This window comes from Anopheles moucheti, chromosome 2 (genome assembly GCF_943734755.1).
Source record: "Anopheles moucheti chromosome 2, idAnoMoucSN_F20_07, whole genome shotgun sequence".
NCBI lineage: Eukaryota > Metazoa > Arthropoda > Insecta > Diptera > Culicidae > Anopheles > Anopheles moucheti.
Window position 1 is genome coordinate 96,783,767 of NC_069140.1, and position 26,835 is coordinate 96,810,601.

At 45.3% G+C, this 26,835-nt stretch overlaps 2 protein-coding genes across 2 annotated transcripts; one reads left to right on the forward strand and one right to left on the reverse strand.

Annotated features, from left to right (window-relative positions):
* Positions 1–2,788: 2,788 nt before the first annotated feature.
* Positions 2,789–26,158, reverse strand: LOC128310337 (protein unzipped-like). Its single transcript, XM_053046955.1, has 8 exons — positions 25,584–26,158; positions 5,973–6,314; positions 5,647–5,886; positions 5,406–5,564; positions 5,222–5,333; positions 4,947–5,143; positions 4,725–4,877; positions 2,789–4,650 (listed from the first exon to the last, which is right to left on the reverse strand). Exons 2-8 carry the CDS (start codon positions 6,240–6,242, stop codon positions 4,225–4,227), a joined length of 1,557 nt encoding a protein of 518 aa, XP_052902915.1. The 5' UTR covers positions 6,243–6,314; positions 25,584–26,158; the 3' UTR covers positions 2,789–4,224.
* On the forward strand, positions 18,827–20,572 carry LOC128300477 (uncharacterized). Its single transcript, XM_053036552.1, has one exon. The coding sequence runs from the start codon at positions 18,827–18,829 to the stop codon at positions 20,570–20,572; it is 1,746 nt and encodes a 581-aa protein (XP_052892512.1).
* Positions 26,159–26,835: the final 677 nt, after the last annotated feature.

The window sequence follows — 26,835 nt, forward strand, 5'->3', positions numbered from 1 at the left end:
ACCGTCGAATGTTGTTGCTGGCAACGATAACTTGCCAATGAATATATTACATTATATTATATGAGATATATGAAACAATTGTATGAGATACCAAAACGAGCCAAACCACATGAACGCGGAACATGTCAATATAGTCCCCAAAAACCCTGTAATAATGGCCAACGTGTGAGAAACTCTACTATCACGGGTAATGTTAACACGCGAGAGCGGCTCAGCTATATGCACGCTGCAGGGACATACATGTTACCTCTTGTTTTGGATGCTCTCTTGGTGTCGAAAATCTGAAAACAGCCCGTTTTGTATGGAATTTCGTATCCACCGACGACGACGGCAATTTTTTATGGAATTTCGGAAACGCATTTTTTTTCATCGACTGATGGAGACTTAAACGCATGCGCAAGACACGAAAATAATGTGCGTGGAACGATCGACATGGTGCGGATAGAGTTCTTAAACCAGAATGTTCCTAAATAACCACGTTTATCAAATAATACACCCCCATTATACTTACGTATTGTTTTATCAATAAAAATTCTTTCGGATGGTACTTGTTGCGAAACGAAAATCGCGAATTTAAGAGTCGAAAGACAATAATTAATTTGCATTGCTGTTAGCATTTTCATTTGTTTGTTTGTTCGTTTTTTTATTACACTCTTGCCTTTACAACAAAGTATGTATGGTTTGTATGGAATTCCGTATCAGCCGGTGGAAAGTTTGAGCGAGATGAAGGATCCGCCCGCAATGATGGTCCAAGGACGTACGAAAGATGTTTTGCGGATCGATCGATCGACGCGCGACAGGAACCGACTCTTGCACCGGGACTATCATAGGAAAAGTGGACAAATGTGGTTGCAGATCATTTCAAGGGACTCAATGCCCCCCCCCCCCCCTCCTCCTTCATCGTTTTTAAAATTAGAGGCCCCAACTATAATTCCGCCCTGGGCCTCCAAGGGGATCCATATCATCACTAGATGAGTTTATATTCAATATTGATAAACGTGGTTACGTACTTCCAGCGTACGTGGTACTTGTTTTTAAGCTTTCTTTTCCATCTCAACTAAACAATCCGTTTTCTTCCATTCTCAATTTTATTTCGACAATTTGTATCCTTTTTGTCACATGTAACCGATTTATGGATCTTTCGTATGTTGTAGTAATTACACACGAAAAACTTACACATGCAGTCGACAAACGAACCGGGGGACGTTTTTTGTTGTTGCTCTTTACACATCTATTCGGTATTTTGTTATGTTTTCGCGCTTTTCCTTTTGCATTCGCTACAGTGTATTAGTGTGTGTGTGTGTGTGTGCTATAGATATATTGTAAGATGTTTTATATTCTCCCATTTGCATTGCGTTTGTAATACGATTATAAAAATAGTTTGCATTCGCGAAATTCCATTTGAAGGGACATTTGCTAAAGCCACCGCTCCATCCGAACTCCTGCTGTTTGTTTATTGTTTCGTTTCTCTTTATTTTCTTTTTGTAAATTGTTGTTTTGTAATGTTTGTAGTTTCGTAATTCTATGCGGCATTTGTGTGTGTGTGTGTGTGTTTTTTAATTTCCTTTCCTGACGCACTTTGAACACATGCTATTAACTGCCAAGACGGAAACTGCTTAAGAGCAACAAGCAAAGTAATTGGTGGTGGTTAGAGAGTGTATTTCTTTATCATTCTCTTTTCTTCATCCCATCCCTTAGCACCACTGCAGAATTGTTTCGTTTATTTTTTATTCGAATTGCACGTTTTCTTGTCCGTTTGTTTACTTATCAGTGAATCATTCCTTAGCGCTTGATAGTTGTTCACTTTCTTTCAACCGATCGTTATCAATCGATACGAGCAGATTGCAAAGTTTTCCTGCTGCCCTTTTTCTTACACGCTAAAAAACGCTTATACACATCGCCTGCTTCGATTGTTGGATACCACCTAGCGATTGAAAACCAATAACAAGCAGCATAATACATTGTTACCAAGCAACATAGCAACCGAAGGCAACGATTTTGTTGTTTTTGTTTGAAATGTTTGATCTTTTTCTTCTCTCTCTCTCTTTCTCTCTCTATCTCTCTCTCTCTCTCACTTTCTCGAAATCGTTTAGGAATATGGGAAAATAAACAGAACAACTGCTAATCACGTCTCCGTTGACTCAATTGCTTCTGCTCCTTTCAAATCCTATGTGTTTGTGTTGAAGCGTCCCTTAAATGAAACCCCATATCGAACGATGTGATTGATAGTACGCGATCTCGTGTGTTTGGTGTGTGATAAATTGGAAATTAATTTGTTTTGTTGCATGGGCTCAAATGGGCTTTGGAATTACAAGTTAACACTCCTGTGTTTTAACTTTCTTTTTTGTTATAGACGTACACGGCAATATATTGATCACACACACGCAAGGCATTTGTCTTGTTTTGTTTTTGTTTTTTTAGCAGCGAATTTGTTTTTGTTTGCTTTGTTACACATATTGACTCAATTATGGTTCTGTTCTAAAGTTGTCAGTCCTTTTTTCTGAATTTTTTACTTCTTCTCTTCCAACGAACTGTTCCACAAAGGATGTATCATATTGAAGGGAAATTGTGTTTTCGTTTACTATATGAACAATTTGTACTTTTCCTCAATCCAATTCCGTTCTACTTGTTTGATTTTTGACTGTTTCCCATTTGGTTTATGTCAGTTTTTCTTTATCGGTTTGTTGTTTGTAGGCAGAACATTGCGGCTTTTAATTGCAAAAAAAAAATTCTTTTCATATAGTTCTGGAATCATAAAGTTTAAATTTAAATCCCAACTACAGAAACACAACGTGAAGAGAAATGAGTTTGCACTTTATTGAGATAAAAATAAAGCATAAATCAAAGCTAAACTGTATTCTAACGGCTAATCATATAATAAATAAAACAAGTGTACAATCCATCAATCCCAATGTGCGCGTTTGCAGTGGGGGAGGGAAATAGAAAGTTTTTTTTTAAATCGACACATTCATCAACTTCGGTGCAAGTGGAAATCAGTGGTTTGTAGTTTTAGTTTGCAAAAAAAGTAATTTACAACAAAAAAACGGAAACTGAAGTTAAACCATTGGTCAATTTTGTCCTATGCTGTTCCGTTGCATTGGCATAGTTGTTACGCGTACACAGTTATCATATATTTAAGCTTGTATACATTTAGAATTACATTTGCTCATTCCCACTCGTTCGTTTTCCTTTCACAACATGCGTTTGTGTTTCCCCCTTTACTCTTCTACCATTACAATTCCGTCCACTCATCGTTGCGCTTGGCCTTACTTCATTTACATTGTTTTGAACGGAATGTTGTGTGGCTTTTACTTATCGCACTTTTTGCAGTGTGTAATACGATTTGAGAATTGGGTTTACTAGCTTCACTTTCACACAAGCGGCGGTTAAATAAAATGGGACAGAAAAGCTTATACGCTATACGTTTATAAAACAAAACAAAACATACACTGGCAACGCTCTTTTACAAAAGGAGGAAAGGTAACCCTGGTTCAAGGGACCGAGTGCAACTGCCACTACCACATGCGACATTGTTTGATATTTACAGAAGAAAAGGATAAAATTATTTAACCACTAAATTTTACATACAACTTCAGCTCTCCAGCTCTGCTGTTTCTTCCCTGCGCGACGCACAGTGCTTGTTCTTATCTCGCTAGCCTTACTAATACAATAAAAAAAAAACGAAACACGATCCTAGTGTATCGTCTCATTATCCGTACGTGTGTGTTTCTTCTAATGAAACACCACCCAACACGCTGGGATGGATCGGATCTTTCCTTCTGAAGATGATGATGATGATGATGATGATGCCGAAAAGACTACCTATACGAGGGGATCAGAAAACTGTGCCGATTTGGTCTTCGGTCGCTTTTGCTAGTCATACTTTTGTTGACTTACACACTAAAGTACGCCTTGTTACGAGCTTAAATGACTAAAAACAATGCCGTTTTATCGTGGAGATAAAAGAAAAACAAGTTAATTCCCGCTAGAAACATGCCGCGGGATGGGGTCGACTTTGTTTGTTCACTTTAAACATCCGTTCGATAGAATGTTTCCTCACAATTGCGGTTCTGTTTCTTCAATGTAGCAAAGCTCGACATACAGCTAGACCAATAGACTTAGGGCAAATGAGGGATAACGGCCAATTACTAGAAAGCAACACATTTAGAGAACTCGCACGTTCCCTGCACGACGCGCAACTAAATGAAAAGCTTGGTTTGTTTTTTAGTTGGGATATAACAAAACGACCGCCACCACCACAAATATTTTGTACAGATTGGTGGTTGTTTCCTTTAAGCTGGAAGCTCCATTCGGGCTTCGACTGCGACTGCGGCTCGACATGTTGTCCAGCTTTTCGTTGCTCCGACTAACGTCTAGATCTCTGCTGGTGGATGGCGCATGGCCAATCTCGTTGCTCATGCCATCCTCATCGATCATGGTGCCACCTTCGACGGGGGTACTATTGATCGGAACCGGACGCAAGCTGGTGGTGGCCTCGGTCGTCGACGTGGTGGTGGTGGTTGTGGTGGTTGTAGTCGTCGTGGTCGTGGTGGTCGTCGTGGTTGTCGTCGTTGGCACAAGCGTACCATTTTCGATCCAATACACCGGACTGTACTCCATCTTTACGTCCTCCATATCTCGACTGACCATCTGGAGTTCGGACCAGGAGAGATAATGGTATAAATATCGGTGCACTCATAACACAGCAACCAATGATTACTTACGACCGTGTTTATCCGCCTGCTAACGGGATCACTGTTGTCGTCATAGTATGCCTTGATCGTGGCTGAATATGGTGCTTCCATCTCTGTATAGTTTCCAAACAGTGTCACGTTGATGGCAGTTCCCGGCTCCAGCATCGTGTTTACCGATTTCGTCTACAAAGATACACACGCAATTTAAATATCGTTCTCTTCGGATAAACGAATCCCAGGGATAATGCATACCTCGACATGACGCGCCGAGCTTTTGATGCCCCAAGTTACGTTAGACGCTTGCTGCGATCGAGAATCGTACACTTTCGTAAACAAACCCTGCACAACGCCTTCATGTTTACCCCAGTAGATTTCCTTCATGAAATCGTACGTGATGACGGTTTCCGCAAGACTCGTCTTGTCGTCCGTGTTGGAAAGAATAGTCGAACCTGAAACGACACGTAAGTATGGGGTTAGTGTTGCCCTATTGCTGATACAGAACAATCCACAACGCAGCGAACTCTTACCTAACACGGTAGTGTTCTTCTTAATAGTAGTGCGTAGCTTGTTCAGCTTGATGGAACGCAATTCGTACTTGACCGGTTCGATCTCCACCAAGATGTCGCCATGTTCGTGTTCCTGAGATGATATTAGAATTGGAAAGTGAAGACAACGTTCGACGGCCACATTTCACCGCCCAACTTCACCTACCGTGCTCATGCTGGATCCGGGCAGGGGCGCATTAATACGCCCAGTAAGCTTCACATTTGGGTCAAAGTTTCCCACCACATACGAATCGTGTCCACCGTGATGATGGTGCTGTCCCTCACCGTGCGCCGGTCGAATGCGGGCAATGTAATAGTCGGCAGACTGTGCGGAAACGGAACGAAAGAAACCTCCATGTTTAGTACGGGTTGTGCGGGTTGCATACTAACAGGCGACATTTCGTTACCTTGCCCGTGCCAACGCTGACGGCACCGCCGAAGATACCGGCATGGTAGCGACTCCACGGTTGCCACTTAAGCTTTCCACCGCCGCCCATATTGATGAGCACCTCGAACGCATGGTGCCGTTCGACCTCGGACAGTTGAGCCGCCACGATACAGATGGTGGACGATTCTTCTGTCACCGTGTGGCCGCCCGTGAAGATTCCTTCAATTTCCACCCGACACACGTAGTTGGGAGCGTGCAGCTAAAATGTTACCGTAGTATGTGTATTAATGTTTGAAGCAGTTCCAGATTTCTCCGTAGAGAAAGGATCGGTGTGGTACGCCTTACCTGCTCGGCAGTTTCGGCCGCTTCCCGCGAGTGCGGTTCGGGTTCGTACGTACGCACGGCATACTGGAGATGCGTTTCGGCCTCGCTGAACTTCTCCCACGACAGCGTGCTGGACGTGACGGACTGAGTGGTGGCCCCTATCGACAGTGCCTTAAATACGCTGCTAGTGGACGCTTCGGTGTAGTTTGGCAGCACTGCAGCACAGAGCAGTGCAGTGACAAAGCACAGGGCCGTTTGGCGGCTGACAGTCCACCGTACAGTATTGGCCATGTTGAAAAACTGTTTAAATTGACGCTTAAGCAGGAACTGGTACGCTTGCCAGCTGTCGGACCTTTTTCTATTCTGAAACGAAACCAAAAGAGCAAATATTAGACCATGCGTTCATCCACTTTCATTAGATCTCCATTAGGGGAGCCTATGTCTAGGACATAATCACGTTAAACTCTAACTCCATTCCGTACCGTACCGTAGCCATAAAGATCAATGTGCTACGGGCAACGTTTGGGCAAGTTATGTCCAAAATCCCATAACGCCCCGAAAACAACACAGCCAAAAGTCAATGTTGTGCGCACTCTGGTCATTACTTAAATTGCATCGGAACACGGGTTGCATCAATTGCACTGCACTGCAAATGTAGCACCGCACGCGGCATCAGTGAAGAGTGTGGCTTTATTTAAACTAGCAACGAGGGAAGTCATTTCAGTGTCAATTTACATCACAACCGTGACTCTGCCGGCAGACTGATGAGCTTTGTCGGTCAGGGTTATCGGCGATCCGGATGCGTTTTGGTTAGCTTGTGAGGGTGGCTACTGTGAGGTATAAAGCGAACTAACGTGAAACGTCCACTTCCACCAACATGGCTTGGCTTTTTTCATGGCTTAGTGCAATCGACCGGTGCTTGCCAAAAGCCGTCAATCAGCAGACTTGTAGGCGCCAGGAATGTTCGAAAAAGTCAGGACAACCAGACAAAAAACACACCGATAACATCATACTACCCCCGGATAGGTAGAGTGGGAACCGGTGTCCCGTGACGGTATGTTCCATCGTCCGTCCCCGCCCGGATGATGATGATGATGTTGACGCGACAATGATCTTGCTGATGATATTCGATATCGATCGCGGGGCGAAGGGTTTACGATGATGCTGGTTGTGATAGCCGCCGGCCGATTGTCTCGATACTATACGGACATTTTAGTGCTTTGTTTATTTGCCAACGTCGGGCGCGTCTTTGATGATGCCCATGGAGAGAAGCCTGGGAGGGCCTTCCATGTTGAGGAAATCGTGCGTTACATCATCGCCATTAGAACTGCCCCAACCGGGGTTAAATTACACGCTGTCAGTCATCAATATACCGCAAGAGTAACATTGCTGGAGGTTCTTCACACGTCAGATGAAAATGGGAATCCACTTCCAGTCAGTCGTTTGTCAGTAATTGGGCACAGTTGTTTTGTCGATTGTGCATTTAATGGTTAATTTTCTGTTTCCGTTTTGTCAAACAAACCACGGAAAGCTATTCCGTTTCTAATCCGTCCAGGGTGGGGAAAGTGTTTAGAGAGAGAGAAGAAAATTACATCTCGTAAAAATTAAATTGATCGCTTTCAGCTCACCTGGGCCCGGCGGTGTTTTGATCCGATCCGATCCGAATTGATGTACTACTGGCGGCAGTCGTAAGTTTTTAATGATGTGGTGGGAAATGTTTTACAATGGCGCAGCAGAGTAGCAACGCAGAGGGACACCGGGGATCCACGGTGTGACATTTAATGATGCTGTCAGCGCGGACATTCGGCGGACAACACGATCGGAGAGAGAGAGCGAGCAATGGTGGATTGTAATGCGATGTATAAAGCCATTCTGAAGCCATCGCCGTGTGTCTTCTGGGTGACGAAAGGCGAGACATCGGGCGAGAACATCGAGCAACCTACTAAATGTCCCAATGGATGGTTTCAAATTTCTTGGAGTGGAAATTCATGGAATTCATGGCGAAGGAATTGAGTGTTTTACGACACTCATCACACTGCAATGGAACATCCCTCGAGGGGGGTTTCTGGCGGGATTACATTCAGGTCGGCAAATCTTTGATATACTGGCGAAAGTTTACTTATTCTGGCTGAATATGAATGAGGAGTTTGAGCTAAAACTGGAACCGGAACTGGAAGTTCCGATAATCTATTGTGCGCCTAAACGCGACAGTTTTTGTAAAAGTCCAGCAGTTTGTTTAATTACGCCATCCAGAGTTGCTTTATGTACACTCTGACTTAATTCGATTAAATCCACGAAATGTCCACCAAGCAAAGCGTGCCTCAAATATTGGGGACCACCCCGTTCGTTCGTTCGCTTTTGCGATGAACTTTCCTTCGGCAATAATCACGTCACGTCTCTCGGTTCGCTCTGTGTCTGTCAGTGTCCCACAATCTGGGTGGGATTTTCGATCAATTTAAGCAGTGGTACACCGCGCGGTATACCCGGGAAAAGACCTGGCGACAGAATTCTTCCGACGGAAAGAAAGTTTCACCTTGGATACAGCAAACACATACACACACACCCATCTGCGCCATCGTGGAGTCGGTTTTTCTTCCCTTGTTTCCTTCCTTTGCGTTTTCCGCCTTCCGTCGCTAGCGGTGTGTGGTCCTGGTGCGGCCACGGGAGACCGTCCCGTGCTCTATATCTTCAACCCAGAAGGGTACAATCCTCCCACGACACATATAATACGCCCCTTGCTTTGTGAGTAAAGCAAAACTGTCGGTTTGCGGAAGGTTTTCTTTTGCGCAATCAAATGCGGTAAGCGACCAACCAGGGAGGGATCGATTGTGAAACCGTTTCGTAGCCTAATCATGCGATTTCTGCACATTTTTCCTTTCGGTGAACCGTTAGCGATCTGCTTTATGGGGAAAATCGAGCACGATGAAAATGTTGTTTGGCGTGAAAATGTGCCTACGAGCACTGTGGCCGTTGACGCAAATCATCGCACAGTGGAAGGTCAAGACCCTTAGCTGGATTGCATCATGAAGGTTTGAAGCCCACCAAGTGCTGATAAATGTGTTGCCTAAATCAATAATCATAAATAGTTGTAACAGTCTCGTAACATCTGGATGTCAGCTGATTCTCGTGCTTGGAGGACGAGGAGACCTTTGTGGGGTTGTGTGACACGGCAACATTTAGAAGGACATGCAACCATGTAATAAAGTAAATTGACATATCTTTCCAACGTCGTTTGCTGCTAGACACCACACTGCAAAGTGGTCGTTGTTTTAAGCATTTCATAACAATTTCATAACGATGCACGCGATCAAACGTTGCAATTTTTATTGCCGTTCATTTGGACGCCGTTCAAAGCTAGGGCAGGGAAAATTGTCCAGGCTAAAGGTTTCGCAAGATCAAGATTGATTCGAGATTCTAAAAATAATCATGAGAGAAGGAGAAAATGAAAATGTTCCTGAACATATTTGGTGACGTGACCAGGATGAAGATGAACTTATTATAGTTACAAAACCGAAATATAATTTTGACAATCACCTATTCCACTATAAATTGTTTACTATAAATTGTAACAAGAGCAGACCTTTTCTCAAACATATTTGGTGACGTGACCAGGAGTAAATCAACAAAAACATATTGAAAATGCAAAAACAAAACAAAAAACATCTAAATTTAAAAGAACTCCACCTGGCTGAATCGTCACGACTTGACCGAGAGTAGGTTCCATCAGCTGTGCTCCATAGCAAATGGAACCGTATTTGCATCATCCGATTAATGAACGCCGAAACTGACTGCGTGCCATAATAAAAACCGACGCTAGTTAGCGACCAAACAAAGTAATTAAAATTATTGCCTCCGGGCCCTCGACACATTCGACTGTCGGCGTACCGGAGACCGCGAACACGTAATGGATAGGAGAGTACACATTATGCCGTTTTTTTTGTTGATGTTGTTAATTTAACTCCCACCAACCGGGGATGACCACCACTGACTGACTGGAAGGGGTGTGATGGTGGTCACTACCGCGTCTGCTCTTGGCCTTCAAAACGCAGTTGCATTCACGGTGCGCTTCGTGCGGTCTATTTCGCGTTAGTTTCCTTCTTTTTTCGCACTCCCCATGTCAACTGCGGGGTTGATGAATGGCGAACGGATATGCAAATTGAGAGTGTCATGCGTTAAAGTGAGATTTTACCGTGCGGAACGCGAACTTTTGCATCACTGGATGCAACCGAGATGGCGCACGTTACATAACGACGCGCCAGTTGCCGTGGATCGTATCTGCGCTTTCGATTTATTCTCGATGTCGAAATGGGGCCGTAAAACAGCTCCAGCTTGACCACAGTGCGAAACGGTGCTGGGGCTGTGCAACATAACGCTGCTGGCCACGGTGACGCTTTTGGAGGGCTGTTTTGCATAAAGCAACCAGTGATTCGTTTATTGGGTAATTATTATGGCCGTTCCCAAAACCTGTCGCAAGATCGCACACCCGGAGGCCGTCAAGATGTGCACGGGGCGATTTGTCGGTGGTAATTACTGGTGGACGGCCTCATAAATTAATACACAAATTTGAGTGATTCTGGGGGGAAAGTGCGATCAAATGGTGAGAAATACATGATTTCCATATTAATGAACGCGCGAGAAGGGGAAAAAGGGATTTTTGAAACAAGTAAGCCGCATTATTGATTAATATTCTCATCACTAAAAAAGGAGCAGAGTGAGTTTGAATTTTTAAAACCGAAGCACACACCCTGTGGTGGGCGTTTGGTACTACTTCTACATTCTATGCTCCATAAAAGAGTTTGCTGCCTGCATAACGATCAGGACAACGATCGCACGGTCGATGTGGGAGATTTATGGGCGTGCCGTGAACACGTGAACGATCGTTTCTTGTGTAGCATTGTATGCACATGAGCCTGGATGATCGATTGAAATGAGATCATAAAGCTGTGTTATTGTGTTTAAATTGTTGTCATTGCTGTTTTACATTAAGTTGATCATGTATTACAAGGGGTGGCAAAGGAAAATTTGCGATTATGATTGAAATTTTATAAGAAACCCAATCTGGGTCAATAATATTTTCTTTTTGGGTTAAAAATTGCTTTGTGACTAGATAATGGCCACAATATTTTTTCACCACATCCGATTTTATTGTAGATCTGTTTGAGAATGTTTCTGCTAACGAAATTTGCTGCTCATCCAAGAGATTCTACGGTGATATTAAGGGAATTTGTGGAGAGAGTAATAAGATTTGTTTAAGTTTACAATCTTAACATCCGGCCAGAGTTATTATGTTTCATAATGGTGGTAGTGCCCACCGCAAAGAAAGCTAGAAATGGCAAGGCCTAGACCGCCTGACGTTGTTGCGCCGATAAAGAGGAAGAACTTCTCCAGGAAGCAAAACGTTGTCTTACATCATCATGAAGCACAAATTTACATGTCAAACCACGTTCCGAACCGATGGGTAATTCCATGTTGGTGGTGAGTTTTTTTTTGAGTAACAGCAGTTTAGCGCTATTGGGAAGACCTTGAAGGTACCAAAAATCAAACCTGCGGCAGTCAATATCGGAAGTCTAATTAGGCAAGACGTGTTCTATCTTGAGGCGTATTTTTTTGGATCTTTCGAATCTGGTTGATAAAAAAGGGGCGACATAAGCCGCGTCAAGTTGTTTGAAATGACTTCATAAAAATATATAAACTCAAAAACTATTACACTGTGCGGTTTAGAAGTGGATTTACTCTTCAGCTCTTGAGACACATTCAATACAATGCCTTATTATTGAACATCTTTAAAAGCTGTTCAATCTAAACTATCATTTGCCATAATTTGCAGTTTATGTCTCCTGTTAAATCTCATTAAACCTAGTTATATTATGGCTTTATCGATCCATCGATCCGTTTAACATGTTTGCTAAACAATTTTGTTACACCCGATTTATTACAACAGCCGCAGAAGCCATGAATCTGTCACCATGTCAGTCAGCAGTGGACATTCTGCGTTGACTTACGTCGGAGATAATAATGTTTCAGCCTGTACTTGCGTGTACGTGATTGTTTTCCATTTCCAAAGCCACCGCACATCCACGAAATTACCGTAAAGCACATAGGCGATAGGGTGAGTAATTCTGTAAGCGGCCAGCAAGAATTCGTATCCACATAAATCACGCTGTGTTGCGCGTCAACGAAAGACGTGACGAAAGTCCCTTTCATCCACCATCAACGGGTCGGCTAATGAATAATAAGTGAAAAATCCCTCCGCGCTGAAAGAAAAATAAAATATTTTTGAAGATGCAAATTCAAGCACTGCCGTGGTTCGTGGATGACGAAGCGAAAGGTACACAAGCACGGTACACTCGGTGGAAGAACTTCTTCCCCTTTTCTGTCCGCCTTTGTGCTGGGGTGTGCGTAATATACTGGAAACAATCAGCCGACAAGTTAGTTAGCGCTTATGATTGCCCTTACACGCTTTTTTTTTTCTTCTGGGGCATTATTTTGCCACACCGAGGGCATAACGAAACGGACGGCACCAATTTTCCCACCCGAATCCGTTAAAAGATCGTTTAGCGAACCGTCTAATTATCGGGAGGGCTTTTGTTTTTCAATTTTGGCATTTTTTTTGTTTGTTGCTGGTTTTGTTGTGTGTTTCCATGTTTCGACGCAAAATGAATACGAAAGTAGCTGCCCAGCTGTCGCCGTAATTGTTGCGCATTGTGAGCGCAAATGTAAATTGCGCAAATATGATCCTGGCCCCAAAATCACTACACAAATCATCCGTCCATTCGGAGATGGATATTTGCATACGAAAGAAATGAAGTGTGAAAAATGTATGCGCGTCACATTTCCGCTAATGAGCGGAGCATAATAATAAGATTGTCCCGAAAGTCCTTGACAGAATGAAAGAAGAATGAAGAAGTGTTGAAGAACTTGTATTGTTTGTCCGTTTTGTACCGCGCAAAGATCTGGAACGCTTTAACGTGCTGCGCTAGCTAATCTTAATATTTCCGGGTAAATGTTCGTTTTACAGCAAAGCAAACATTTTTCAATGTTGATCGCCACCACAAACAGTGGCGTAAAAGCAGCTGCGTTTCGGCCAGCTTGAGTGTAAAAACACAAGATTAAATCAAATTTTGAACGAGAATGAGTCCGTGGCTGACGGATCATCCCCGGCAGAGCGTGAAGCTTCGGGGGGGAGGGCTGAGATTTCGCCACACTTCGGCGGTCATTGTGTTGCAAACCGATACACCGGTGTTGGTTGTGCGCAGTACTGGAACGGATATTCGCAAAGCAAACCGCCGACCGGAACAACCGTACGGAAGCAGCAATACGCGGGCGGCATCAGGTGACGAAATGGTGCACCATAAGCGGTAGAACAAAACGGGCTGTTGTAGAACCGGGAAACCGTTGGCAGGATGGCACTGAGAGCCTCGAAAATTCAACCCCGCTCAGGGGTTCGGGCAATGCAATTGCAATGGAAGGATGCACTTGAGTCGCTTTTGTATGCGACGATGATGCCGACGTGTGTGCTTGCATTATACGATACCACGACGGTGCTGTGTTTTTATTAGTCCGAAACAGAAAGCCCACCAAACAAATGCCGAGAGTAAGCGCAGCGTGAATGCATTCGTTTCCCCAATGGCGAGTGCGGCTTAATTGCAACCGAATGACGGAACACGTCTTGAAGCGGCCCGGTGGACAATGGAACGGGATGATTTATTAGGCGGGTTTTGTAATGGATAATTTTATTGATGAAAATTTATGGACAAAATCCCGCTAAGTGAAAGCAATAATTGTGGGCGGAGAAACTGCAACTGCAGTAATTTGCATTATAAAAAAGGACGCTAGCGTATGCAAAGCTATGCGAGGATGGTCCTAAATAAGCCAATTTGATACACCGTATTGCATACTTTCAGGCGGTTTTCCACACAGGCCACAACACAACACACTAAGACGCATTAAAACCGAGTGGAGAATATGATTTACTGCACACAGCGCAATTAAAGATAAAAACCTCTTAAACATTCTTCCTTGCAAAGTGATAAATGTTCCCTTTTTGTTCCTTTCATTGATATCCCAAAACAACAAAACGAAAAAACTGCAATTCGATTGCTCTCCAGCGACATTGGAGCCTAACCTTTCCGGCAAAAGGAATGCGCGCTACATGATATCATAAATCATGCAATCTTGCAATCCCGGTGCTTTCACGAATAACGATGTGAAAGAAAGACGTCATCCGAAGAAGCGTCCCAGTTTTTTTTTCGAGCAAATTCAACGCCAGGAAGGCGCATCTGCATCTGGGAATGTGTTTGCAGCCTGCGCTTCTTTTTTAATCTCGCTGCACTTTCCGCCCGACACAATATTGCCGGAATGTGGATGGCCGTTGTTGCCGTTCCACCGTTGGTGTGTCGGTACAGTCGGGGGGGATTGGATTGGGGCATGTTTGTCCGGTGCACAAGAAACGTTCTGTTTGCTTGACGAGCACTGTTTACACCTCGGGATGGAGAAGACTCTACCTCCATAAAGATAGCAGCCATGTGGAATTACTGTGTGTGGGGCAATGTTTCTACCTCGTTGCATATTTTTGTAACAGTGGAAAAAAGCATAGCAGAAAGAGACAAATACCGTTCAGTTTGCTTAATGAAGTTTATGTTGACAAACACAGCCCGGCCGCGAGATAAGATCTCTCTCGCGTGTCGGATTGCGCTGCGAGTTACCGTTTCCACAATGTATCGTAGGTAAATGTTTCAAAATCATACAGCAAACATCTGTACGATAAGACGTTATTATATGCTTTACGAGCTTAAAAGAACAGTTTCAAAATACGTAAGCGCAAAGATAAACTGTTCTTTTTATGTTAACACAATTTATTCGCATTCGGTGTGGATCTCGCTCTCTCGCTGTCTGAAGAAAGGGAAATATTAAATACCACTTACCACATAACATATCCGCCCTCTATTGTGTCGGAAAGAAGCGGAATCGTTCGCCACATTGCAACACCGTTTTTGTGACCATTTCTTCCAAGCCGAGTAAAACGATACGACCCCGGACTGTGTTTGGACGGAGCACGGAAAAAAAGCACCGTCGAGCGAATCAATGAATCACGCCCGCAAAGTGACACAGAGAATAAGTACGCTTTCATCAAACTGTCGTTTCGACGGCTGAGTGCAACGGAAAACGATAAACTCAAAAATCGTCTCCAATAAAAGCTCATTTTTCACTCGTCTGGCACCGTGAACTCGTGGAGACATATGGGAGTGGAGGGTGAGAAAGAAGAACGCCGAATGAAAAAGAAGCTCCAAGGATTTATATTACTCCACCAAACACAGCCAGCGTGTGACGGAGCCTGACAAAACCGTAAACGATAAATATCTAGCCCTAGAGTGATTCGGATATTTCATCCGGGAAAGACAGCAGAAGTGAGACATTATTGCCCGAAAAGGATATAAATTACAAAAGGGAACAGCAAAAAGCATCAATTCGATTGAGTGCGATTCGAGTGCGATCAATTCGATTAATAAGAACTAAATACCATCGCCTTCGATTACCTGATGTAATGGAACACATTTTTAAATATGAAATTAAAACGACATTAAAGAGGAAATTTCAAATTTCAAAGTTAAATAACATAAAGTCTTTAAAGCGACTCCGCGTAAATAGCCTTTTTCGCATTGGTTTTAATGTCCTTGCGTCTTTGCAGCGATCAGAAGAAATAATAGAGACAAAAAAAGGCCTAACCCAACTTATTTCCAGCCACCGAGAATTTCTTTCAATTGCAACGCCATTAGTTAAAAAGTTTACGTTACGAAGTCACCATGATGAATAGGTCTTGGGAGAAAAATTCTTTTAACCGTTGTTACAACTTGTTCGTTCTGGTTGTCATCACCCCAAAGCCATCCAACAATAAAAAAGGGAAAAGGAATCTAACGAAGGAAAACAAGGTTTCAACAGTTTACCGTATTTAAAGAACCCGATCACGAGAACCCGATCAAGAGACCGGTTTCCAGTGCACGCGGCAAGAAGTTTGTTCGCACTGAAGGTGGCCAAAAGTGGAAGAAAGGTGTCAAATATTTGAACACCCCGCTGATGGCAATTCGGGAAACGGAAGGACACGTACAACACCGGCACGCTGAACGTTGATTATCCTCATGGAATTGAATTTACTTTCAAGGTGCTAGTCTTTCGCTCGCCCTGGCAACGCCAGCTGATATGCTGCCGTACCGTAGGAATTGAAGATTACATCTGGCCTCTCCTTTCAAGGCCGACGACTAGACTTCGGGCCAGAATACTAGGTATCGTAGAGTAGTTGCGTGATTTTATCTCTTGGCAGACTTCTCACACACTACGGATAACATTCGATGCGAATCCTGATGAGCTTAAGTGGTTCGACATGTCGTCAATATGGCGTACGGCTGACATCATCTCAATGTCACTCGTTTGGGGAAGCTTTGTCAATGCAGCCACCAGATGCCTTCGTGCACGTGCGACAGAGCTGATCTGTTGTTATCCGTGGCGCCTTCCATCTCGAAGAACTTACGTCATTGATGCCACGGAGTTAAGCTGCACACAGAATTCAATTCCCAACCAGGATCGCATTTTTATTGAATTTATCTCGATCTCTCTCTGTCTCTCTCCGCTTGTCAGTGTCCCTGACATGCGACATCTCACAGGCGCCTAGTGTGATCTTAACTCTAGATTTAGAAAATCACCACCAAGAATAAACGAAGAACATGGAATTCTTTTTACTGACGCAGAATTTGCATACATAATCCATATCGGATCGAGGTGTGCGAACAGCTGAAGGTGGTCAACGGCGCGTTCCTGATAAACAGGTCTTGAAGTACGGTGGTGTTGGGGGATTGCTACACCAGTCGAAAGCCGTTTGGAATCATAAACCGTGTCCATATTAATACATACAAATTAAGGCATTTAGGACGGACGGATGGCGAGTTTATAGCGATTACGACGAATGTCTGCACAACATTGCCTTTGGTTGACAATAGTTACTGCTATAGGAGACAGGAAGGTTCTAGACCAGTTCTGTTCCACACCCGAAAAACCTGAACTTTGATCAACGTCATTATGTGTTCCGCTCGTAACGTTAATCAAGATATACCGCCGGATATATGTTAACGGGGGGCGCAGCACCGTCCAGTCCAGAGTTGCATATTTAAGGAGGATGATGGTCACACACAGGGAACGAGACTCCTACGCGCATAGTCCATTGAAACCACCAAAAATGCAAGGAACGCAACGAACGAATTTAAGTACCACCCCGAGGGACCGTCGTACTCGCTTTAATCCTCTCCGTGCTAGGGTGGAAGTTTGGGGCATTCGATTAAGATTCGTTGCACGCCCCACTTGTACGAAAGTGCACAAAGCCCCAAACTACCGCTGCCACCGGTTACGAACGGTTGCACGAGCCAGCCATAAAAAAAACAGGAGCACTCGCAAGCAAACGTTGTTAAGTACTCGTTCCAATTCGACCGCGTAACATCGTGGTACCGAAGTACCCACCGCATGTGATCAGAGGACAGTTGTGGACCGGTTTCCTTTTTTTTTTTTGGTTGGGATTGGATATGAAGTCAATCCGAAATTTCAATCCAATAACGTACGTCCGTCCGGGTAAAGCTGTCGTTCTCGTGTCACCTTCCTAGTGCGGTTTTTGCAAGTCTGGATCAAAACGAGTTCCGCCGTTGCAGCACTAGAGAAAAAAGTGTCTCGACCTCCGAAAAAAAAACGAACTGATGGCCTCCACCACCGAGTCTCACACAACAAAAAACCGTCCGATTGCGGATGACAGTTTTGCATATTTCTGGTCCCATATTGTCTGCGGCATGCTGTCATGCCATACCAGTTCCCACACCCCAGTTCCTTCTCCCGAATGGGGTAAATATCGTGCGGATCTGATGTCCCTGTTTGGGGGGGGGCCTCACTCTTGGGTGCTCTTGTTTCGATGTTGCCATCGAAACGACATTTCGAAAGCTGCCCCTCGGCATAGCTCATATGTCACAGACTCTGTGGTGGTTCTGGGTGATGGCTTGCCTGTTTTTACGACACATGGCCCGACTATGGTCTTAATTAATAAGCACCATAACGGAGCACTCTGAATATCACTGCCGGATCACGCATGCTGCACCGATGGACATTCTAGTGGAGGAATCTTTTCGAAACGTTGGAGTGTTTTGACATTCTCCAGTGGCTCTTTGACGACTTCACCCATGGTTGGGTACTTTGGTTTCGGTATTATGCTCATCGCATGATTGTTACGGGTGCCCTTTACACAAGCGTGCCCAGTCTAAGGGGTACGATTACTCGCTAAGCTACCGGTTAATTCCGGATCATGTGTCACAGAGCGGGGCTGTGTATCTCGCAAAAACGCGAAAGAACTGCCGCGGCGAAATAGAAAGGACAGGAAGAAGCGGCACATTACCGTGCATAATTTGTCGCTTCATGCCACCTGTGTGACCTAATGTCGGTTCGTGGCATTGAAGTAGTCTTTCTATACCTAAACGAGCTTTGTGTGGTTGCGCTAGGTGTTTGCGGACGACGTTACACATGACGTACAACAATAAAGCATCCACAGTGGTAGATGGTTTTGGTCGCGCGTCTGTACATCTTTAGTTGGACGCATAATTTATGGCATACTGTGATGCTCATTAAACATTCAACAGTTTTTTTTTTCTTTGTAAGCAACCCTCATTTACTGGACGCACAACAAGAAGAAGGCTTCCAAGGGTTACTTTGTGAATGAGCGGTGTGCAAATGAACGGAGTGAAATAGGATAGAAAGCATCATAGTTTTCATTTCTGCATAGAAGGCCGTGTAAAGCTAGGGCGCGCGAATTGCTATTATTGGAAGTTGACAGTTCACAGTAGGCGTTGGCAATGGCATCATCATCACCAAGTGTGGCTTCGACCGATTCATACCCAGTAAATTTCCGTTCCTACAGCACCAATCAGACCACCGATGACGGAACACATTCAAATGAATCGAAACTACTGACCCCAAATGAAGATATTCGAACATTACCAGCGGTAGTTCCGAAGGTGAAATGGGACAAGGAACAGTTTGACGTTCGCCGACCGTATGAAAGAAAAAATTTCGAGCGCCCTTACCGAGATCTTCCCGGGCATTTATCCACCTTTGAAGGGCTGAACGTGAAGCCACGAAAATGTACCACCACAAACCCATTCGCTAGACGGACGCCTATTGAGGAAGTGTTTCACAAGCGCAACGTTAAGAGTGTTTGTCCGGCGGAAGTACCGCGACCACTAGAGGATTGCGTGGAGGATGTTATTGTGGCGGACAATGTGAGCTCGCGGGAAAGTACGGCGGAGGCAAAGGTGGAAGAGGCGGAGAAAGTTGCTGACGGGAGGAGGATTGTATCGCGAGAGTGCTGCAAGACATTTTTCCGTGCCCGGAGAGCATTGCTTAGAAGTGAACTGTTTCGAGAGTACTTCAACCGTGAACCAACTTCGGAAAAAGAAACGCCAACGGCGGAAGAGTCCGATGATAGTGAAGAATTACTGGACGACTTGCCAGATGAGTTGAAGCAGAATGACAGCAGTGTGGATCGTGAATTTCCAGATAACGAACCTCACCCAGTTCGAAGTAGCTCAGTTGCGTCTTATCAGCCACCGACAATAATGCACAGGGATGAGAAAGTTCCTGTCGTTGAAGCTCAGGAGCAGTTCCTGCAACGAATGAGATCTCGATACCTGCAAAAGTTTGACCGTGTTACACGGCAGCTGCAGGATGCCGAACAAGAACGGCAGAAACCTCCTGTACCGTTCGATGCGGAAAAATACGAAGCAGAATTTCCAGAGCCTGACATCCGGAACGAAGCCAAAGTCCATTTCCGCGAGGCGCTCCGAAACCGGTTGGAGGAACTGGACCAACTTCAACACCGCACGGTTCGTAAATATCCGACATCCGTGAAGCAGTTTGCAGCGTACAAAGCTCGCATTATGGAGGATAGGAGAAAGCTGCGAGATGAGGCGTTGCTTGTGGAGGATTACTTTCGCAATGCAAACACCCCGAAGGAACTTCCCGAGGCAAAGCTCGAGGTGAAACGGTACCGTTTGGCGGAATTCGGTGTACATCCTGACGACTCGGAGGACGAAGAGGAGCGGGAGGCGAACGAACAAAGCAAGCGAAATGAGCCATTGGTTTATCACACTTGCATGACCCGGGAGGAATGGGGCCACTGGATAGCGCACAGCACCAAGATCGAAAAGCTGAAGTTACCAAAAGTCACCGTGCCGCGTGTTCCGGTGCTAGTGCAGAAATGTGACGAGAGTCCAATTCGACTTTATATCCAAGGAAGCCCGTTGGTTGGCACTATAAACACTGATAGTTCCCCAAAAAAGATTTTCCATTCCACTCAGACATTGACTCCCCGCAAATCTAAGGTTTCGATGCGTGATCTTCTGTTTGACCCGACGCCCCGACCAGAACCGATGGATTACGTGCCGTATAATGCAAGCCTCCGACCATATTCGAACATTGCCGAGGAGCAGTTTCGTAGCGTCCAAGGGCGACGGAAGGTTTGGCGGCAGCTTCGTAAAAGCCGGATGCATTGGATTGAGGCACTCGTCGATGAGATCTGCAGCCGAAAGCGATGCGAGTAAGGAGGGGGGGTTACGCGGTAGCGAGATGTCCGAATTTCTCTTCCAAGTGCTTTTCATAACGTTTTTTGAAAACAATCGACTAGAGTGGAGTGGAAGAGCATGTTTTCTTCTCGAAGATCGGCGCCATTTATGGAGAAGCGTATGAGACGGCTGTGTGACAGACAAAACCCAGACTTCATCGATTCGGTTGTCGATGAACGGCGCGGTTTTTGATCGATTCGTTGGCCCAAACGCACAAAGAAACGAACCCAAACCCGAACCAGCCATAAATCTCAGAGTGGAAGAGAAATGAGTGTTGCAGATAAAATCCCTTGTTCAACAAATTGATATGCTAATGATGCGTTCCCCGAACTGAAGGGTTTTCTTGTGCGGTGGAGTTACGAGCGAAACCGTGCATATAAACGTCATGATGTGTAGATATGTACGCGGGAGGAATGATTTGTGGTCCATATTTTTTTCCACTTCTCGATTATGATGAATCGAACGCTTTTTTTTGTTTGGGGGTAGTGAGTTGTCCTTCTCACCCCTGGATAGTAGGTCACATGGGTGCTCTGTCGGGAACGATGGCGTATTAATATTCCCGGGACGTGTTTTGTGTTGTATTTATGGTAAACGAACGGTCTATCAAACTGGACATCTCCAGTGGGTTAGAGAAGGTCAAACGGAAGATATACATAATTTGTGGTTAATCCGACACACGTGTTAGACGCGTTCATTGTTGATGTTGCGTCCATCTTCCAGCTTCTATATTTGACCCGTCAAAACAGCGCACCATCACCCTCAGGAACCATCCATGTTGGTCCGAACAATTAGGTAGCAATATTTATTGTCCACAAATGAGGTGAAAACACATATGTTGCCAGTGCAGTAAATTCATTTCGTGATGGCGTCCTCTAGCGGAACATCTGGCCGGCGGGTATGTCGGAACCAGGACATGCTTCATTATGAAATCTAATGCAATAAAATTCGGCACCCTGCTTCCGTCGTTGCTGCTCATCATTTTCACACCCCCTGGCGTGTTTAGGGTTCATCCTTCGCATGTACGCTTTCGGGGCTGCCGTCTGTTCAGGGACGGAAAACCAGAGGACAAAGGTCAGGATTGTGGTGGTACTGGCACGTTACTTAACTCACTCGACGCAACGCGCCCAATTTAGTTCTAACTTGTCTAATTGAATTAGACGAGTGGTCCCTCGAGCCGGAACTGTCCAAAAATCCCAGCACCGTTCCAATCCGAATTCTAACTGCATGACTTCTCTTTTTTTCCCCTTTGCCCGAATGCGGGAAAATAAATCAAACAAAATCTACTAATGCGTCCTTGGGCCAGCGTAGCGGGAGAACACAACATGTCGGGCGGAAGTTCCGGTCGAACCACTGTAACGGGGTACGCGATATGAGTCCGGTGCAACGGTGGCCATTAATCCGAAGAATGTACGCGTGCCACACGACTGACTGCCGGTCGGTCAGTTATGGTCGGTTGCAGCGATTCCGACCAGTCAGGAACTATTTAATTTTCTCCATTCGCCCTGCGGCTTCTTCGGCGACTTCTGCGTGGCGAAAGAGTACGGTAGGGAATTCGGAATGGAGGACGCAATTAAGCTCTCGCCCTCGAGGCATTGGGAAGTTATGCTGTTATGCCCTGCTGCCAACCGTCCGTTCAGTGAAGGAATCAAATTTCATATCAGAAGAACGGAGGGCTTTATTTTCCGATTTTAGTAAAATGTCGGACACCGTCCTCGGACTGGCCGGGGGTTAATGTTAATGCCGTGGGTCTTTGAATGTTGATCCCACCACCGCCATATAGCTGTTTGGACGTAATGGGTTAAGGGGTTCATATTTCCACTGCGCGGGGCTTGTGAAGGAAATGTAATCCGCCTATTGGGCAGCTCGTGGACGACAGTGTGAAAAGTAAACATGAAGGAAATGAGCCACTATTTTCGTTGCTGAGGCTTACAGGCGCATTCGATGCATATAGTGTTTGAACTTGTAATTGAAATTTGAAAATTAATTTTTACTACCATGCGCTAAGGCCGGCGGTGTTAAGCCGGCGGATGGACGCATGCCTAAGTGCAAAAGCAAACACAGTTCGCACACAATGTGCATCCGCCGTTTGCAGCATAGCATGGCATGAGGGGTTCGTATGCATAAGAAACACACCAGGGGTCCTCCTCCTCGTGTAACGACGGCCAGCTGCTGTAATAGGAGAAAGAGCGCACGCGAGGGCGATTCGTCCCGGTCACGCGTTCCGTGTTTAGGTGATTTAGGCGTTATTCTCGGGAGAAAGCAAATAGAAATGGATGACCAGCTACGGCCGCCGAATGTTGAGGTTTTTTTTCTGTTTGGTGGGTTATTATGGATCGGTTTTTGAAAGCAACACCCGGTCATATTTCATTCCCGGTCTTTGTTCCCGTTTGCTTCCACAAGCCGTAGATGTTCAGGGTCTCTTTATGGCGATACTCTAGGGTTACATCAGTCAGCCCCGTACGTACATCAAGTGTCTCTACCGTACACGACGGAGTGTTGAAATGTTCTCACCGTGCGGGCGCATTTCAAGGCCTGGAAGTATCTTGTTTCCATTCCATCGGGCCGAAATGGAATTTTGATTGGTCTGAATTCCGGCTCGGTAGGGTTATAATCCACGTAGAATCCAACTCTCAAACAGTCTGTAAACAAAGCAACCAAGAGCACCATTCGATTGATAAGTCCATTAACAACCAACGCGACCATCAAAATCTCGTCCCACCGCGTGTTTTAATGCCATTTACAGAGATTTTTCACAAAAAAAAACATATTTTCATCACGAATACAGGGCTCTCGTTTGAATTATGGATATACCACGGCATGGCAAAGTCAGCGATGCTTGACAAGCAATCCTGACCACTCGACCACCAACCGACACAAAGCGAAGGGACAGCTTAGCTCAGTCTGGTCGTGACCAAGGACCGTAAATCTCCTTGCCAGCCATTTTTCCCGGCTCATAATTTCATCGGTTGACATTTCAAGTGGAATCACCATACTACGCCACCATCATCCCCAGGCACAGGATGGATAATTGTTGAATTTCACAATATGTTCTACGGTTGGATTCCATCCGTGGCCCTGTGGAGTGGGGCATATGAAAATGAACCCATCAAACGGAAATATATCGCTTTTTTGTAGCGTTTGTTTTGGAGCGTTCTTGTGCAAAACCGATGTCGCTGTGGTCAACTCGATTGTCACCCATTGTTGTGGAACCAATAGCTGAGCCACTGTTCATTTAATAAATTCCTTTATTTTATCTTTCATGTTTTACCGCCACGAACGGGGAAGCGATGGTCGCGTTATCATTCCCGTTAGCAAATTGAGGCAATCAAGAGTTTTGTAACGCTCGGCAAGGGAACGACGGACGGCCGAGAACTCATCGTGTCCCCAAGCTCACTCACTTGTCGCTTTATTATTAATGATCCATTTAAGGACGGATTTCCTAAGACAACTGTGGCTCGGTTGACGTCCGAAGGAAATGATTCTTGGCAAGATGAATGACGCAAGAATCAAGATTGTAGCAATTAGACATTGTGAGAAATCGGATTAACTTCCTGCTCACTAGTCTCTAATTCCGTGCCATCTGTTACAAGCAGTACTTAAACCTTTGTAACCTTGTCATTTGCTCCTCAAAACATGTGACAACAAACAAGCAATCCCTCGGTAAGGAATATTATGTTCCAGAGTGGTGTGTTTTATCCGTTTTCCTGGTGTGATGTCTAAAAACTACCATAGCCCCTCCTCAACATCCATCACACCCTTAATTCTATTGACCTTGGACTCGTTTGCTTCCTGGAGCCGATTCTCCCTCGAACAATATCCAACAAGCAAAAGTTTCTAATCAACTTACACCTCTCGCCTCGCCGGATGGTCGGATGTGGAAGTCTCTCGGATGATGGCGGATGCATACGATTTCCGTTTCCTCTCTGTACCAGCGCCCACAACCCGGTACGGTCAGAGCTGTGGTTTTTGTGTGCTGTGTTTATTTTCGGTTACGAGATCGAGTTTTTCGAGTACCGTGCTCCCGTCGGGGTTTATAAGTGATTTATTCGGCTGGAATCGAATTTAAATTGGTTCTTCCCGCTCATTTGTAGCGCAGGATGGTTTCCGGTTATCCCGAAGCAACTCGGGTTCGGGTATCGTTAATTTGAAGGGAATGGGAAGGATCCTGGAAACTCCCTGGGTCCCGGTGAATTATCTGTCTGAAGGTTGTAAGGCTCTGCCCAGTCGGGGAGACAAGCATAAATCAATTTTGATGAAAAACTTACTCCAGGCAGATGCTGACTCGTCAGCAAAGCGAGAGAGAACTGTGATTAACTGTAGCAGTTAAGGCGATTAAAGTAACGATGATGGTGGTGGTGGTGGCAAGAATAGGGAAATAGAAGAGGGACATGCTACAATAGAAACCGTTCACTTGTCTACGATCTGTAACCGTTCCGATGGCCGTTCGTGAGTCGTCGCCGTAAAGGTCTAGAAAGTTGCACCAAACGTCACCACGGACACGTCTGGAAGGTGGCCTGCACTTATCGTAACGTTTTATCATTATTAAAAGAGCGTTTAGGGAGAGGTCGGCACCGTGAGCCATAAGGTACAAAAACGTACAACTTTCACAAGTCGCGTTGCATGCCACGGACCCATTTTCAAGTGGCGGAATGTGCAGCGGGAAAAGAATAGATAGAAAGAAGTCATCCTGAAGGGATAATGCTAAATCTTCCCTGCACAGCTGCGTCCGCCTTTTACCGGGCTAGGGATTCTAAGCGGATAAGCGTCATCATGGGTGCACTCGGATAAGCGACTGTTTTGGAACGACGCGTTTTTAAAGCGTTCGTTCCGTACGCTATGGAATCGCTGGCTGCATTCTAAAGCAATCCAGTAATTGGTTTCTCGCCAGCGGTTGATGGGTACACCCGCCACGTGTCGTGTCGGTGGCTGAATGGTGACGACGAATAAATTAAAGCTCACGACGGAGTCACATTTATGACCATATACTCACTTCAGTTTGATCGCGTTCCGCTTGTTGCGCGGGACCGACGCGTCATTAGACGCCGGGAAGCCGGTGGCCGGGTGCCCTGTGTGGTGTCTTGGTACGGGCGTCGATGCGTAACACAACTGCCGGCAGCCGATGATGCCGAGATGGTGTATAATGCAGGCGTTTGTTTTCGAGTTTCTTTACGCCGTAAGACACCCTCACGCGTGTTTCGGTGTTTCAAGTGCCTGTTAAACCGGGCTCGTTAAAGGGCACCTGTCTGGGGAAGAATTGCTTCCAACACTGCACACACTTGCTAGACTGAATGAGCCAACTTCACTGGGTGGTTAATAATTTTCTAAAGAACACAATACCCAGAGACATACTTTCAAAGCACACTCAGCACAATATTTTCACTGCAAGCTTGTTAGAACACAATTCGCAACCTATTAACGGCACAATTTCGTTCGCACTACGACGACCCGACTGATTCGAATTGAAATCCACGCACGAATGAAGCACGCACCGTGAAATCCGCGTAGTTGATCGCCGGAATGGATTATCGCAAACAGCACGACGACGCACCAGAGCTTGGAGGCTAGGGTGGAATTCTGAAACGAGCGAAAAATGGAGAAGCATGAGATGGAGAGATTAATCATTAGTTGTTGGTGTTCGTATGAGTAGTAATTACAGATCTCCCTCCCGTTCCCTTCCCAACATATACACACAGACCCAAGCTACCATTCGCTTCCTAACGACGCTAGACCGAATAGCTACAGGTGGTTCCTACACGAGTCGTCCAAAGAACCTACGATTCTGAGCCTCAAGAACATCGCGGTTCGCGCGGAAAAGAAACCACACAAGCGACGGCAGCGTTGGTTCAGGTTCAACGGATTTTCCGACCGGTAAAAGGCAATACGAAGCAATTTCCTTTCGGTTTCGAATTGATTGGACGCAACCGTGAAGGAACGGCGGGCACCCAAACGTGCTGCAGGAAGTCGAAGATTCAGACGTTCGGACGAGGGTACCACCCGCTGGCCGCGCTGAGTGTGCTGTAGTGCTGAAAATGTGAATTATAGGGCAATAAATCAGTCATTGCTCTGCGCCGTGAGCTTAGCGGGAAGATCACGAGAACGGGCGTGTAATTCTAGGTACCCTTGGACGCAGCGTAAGTCTCCTAATGCTAACACGAGCGGTATGCAAATTGATCTCCATTGAAACGCTTTGCAACTATTTGCTTAATAGAATTGCGCAAAATGCGCTATGAGGAAATGGCATC

What these genes read in the sequence shown, in the direction of transcription:
- LOC128310337 (XM_053046955.1), bottom strand. Translation starts at nt 6,242, where the DNA reads ATGGCCAATACTGTACGGTGGACTGTCAGCCGCCAAACGGCCCTGTGC. An exon ending in GAAGAACACTACCGTGTTAG is followed by an intron (nt 5,144 to 5,221) that starts GTAAGAGTTCGC and finishes GTGTCGTTTCAG; the next exon opens with GTTCGACTATTCTTTCCAAC. An exon ending in GCTCGGCGCGTCATGTCGAG is followed by an intron (nt 4,878 to 4,946) that starts GTATGCATTATC and finishes GTATCTTTGTAG; the next exon opens with ACGAAATCGGTAAACACGAT.
- LOC128300477 (XM_053036552.1), top strand. Translation starts at nt 18,827, where the DNA reads ATGGCATCATCATCACCAAGTGTGGCTTCGACCGATTCATACCCAGTA.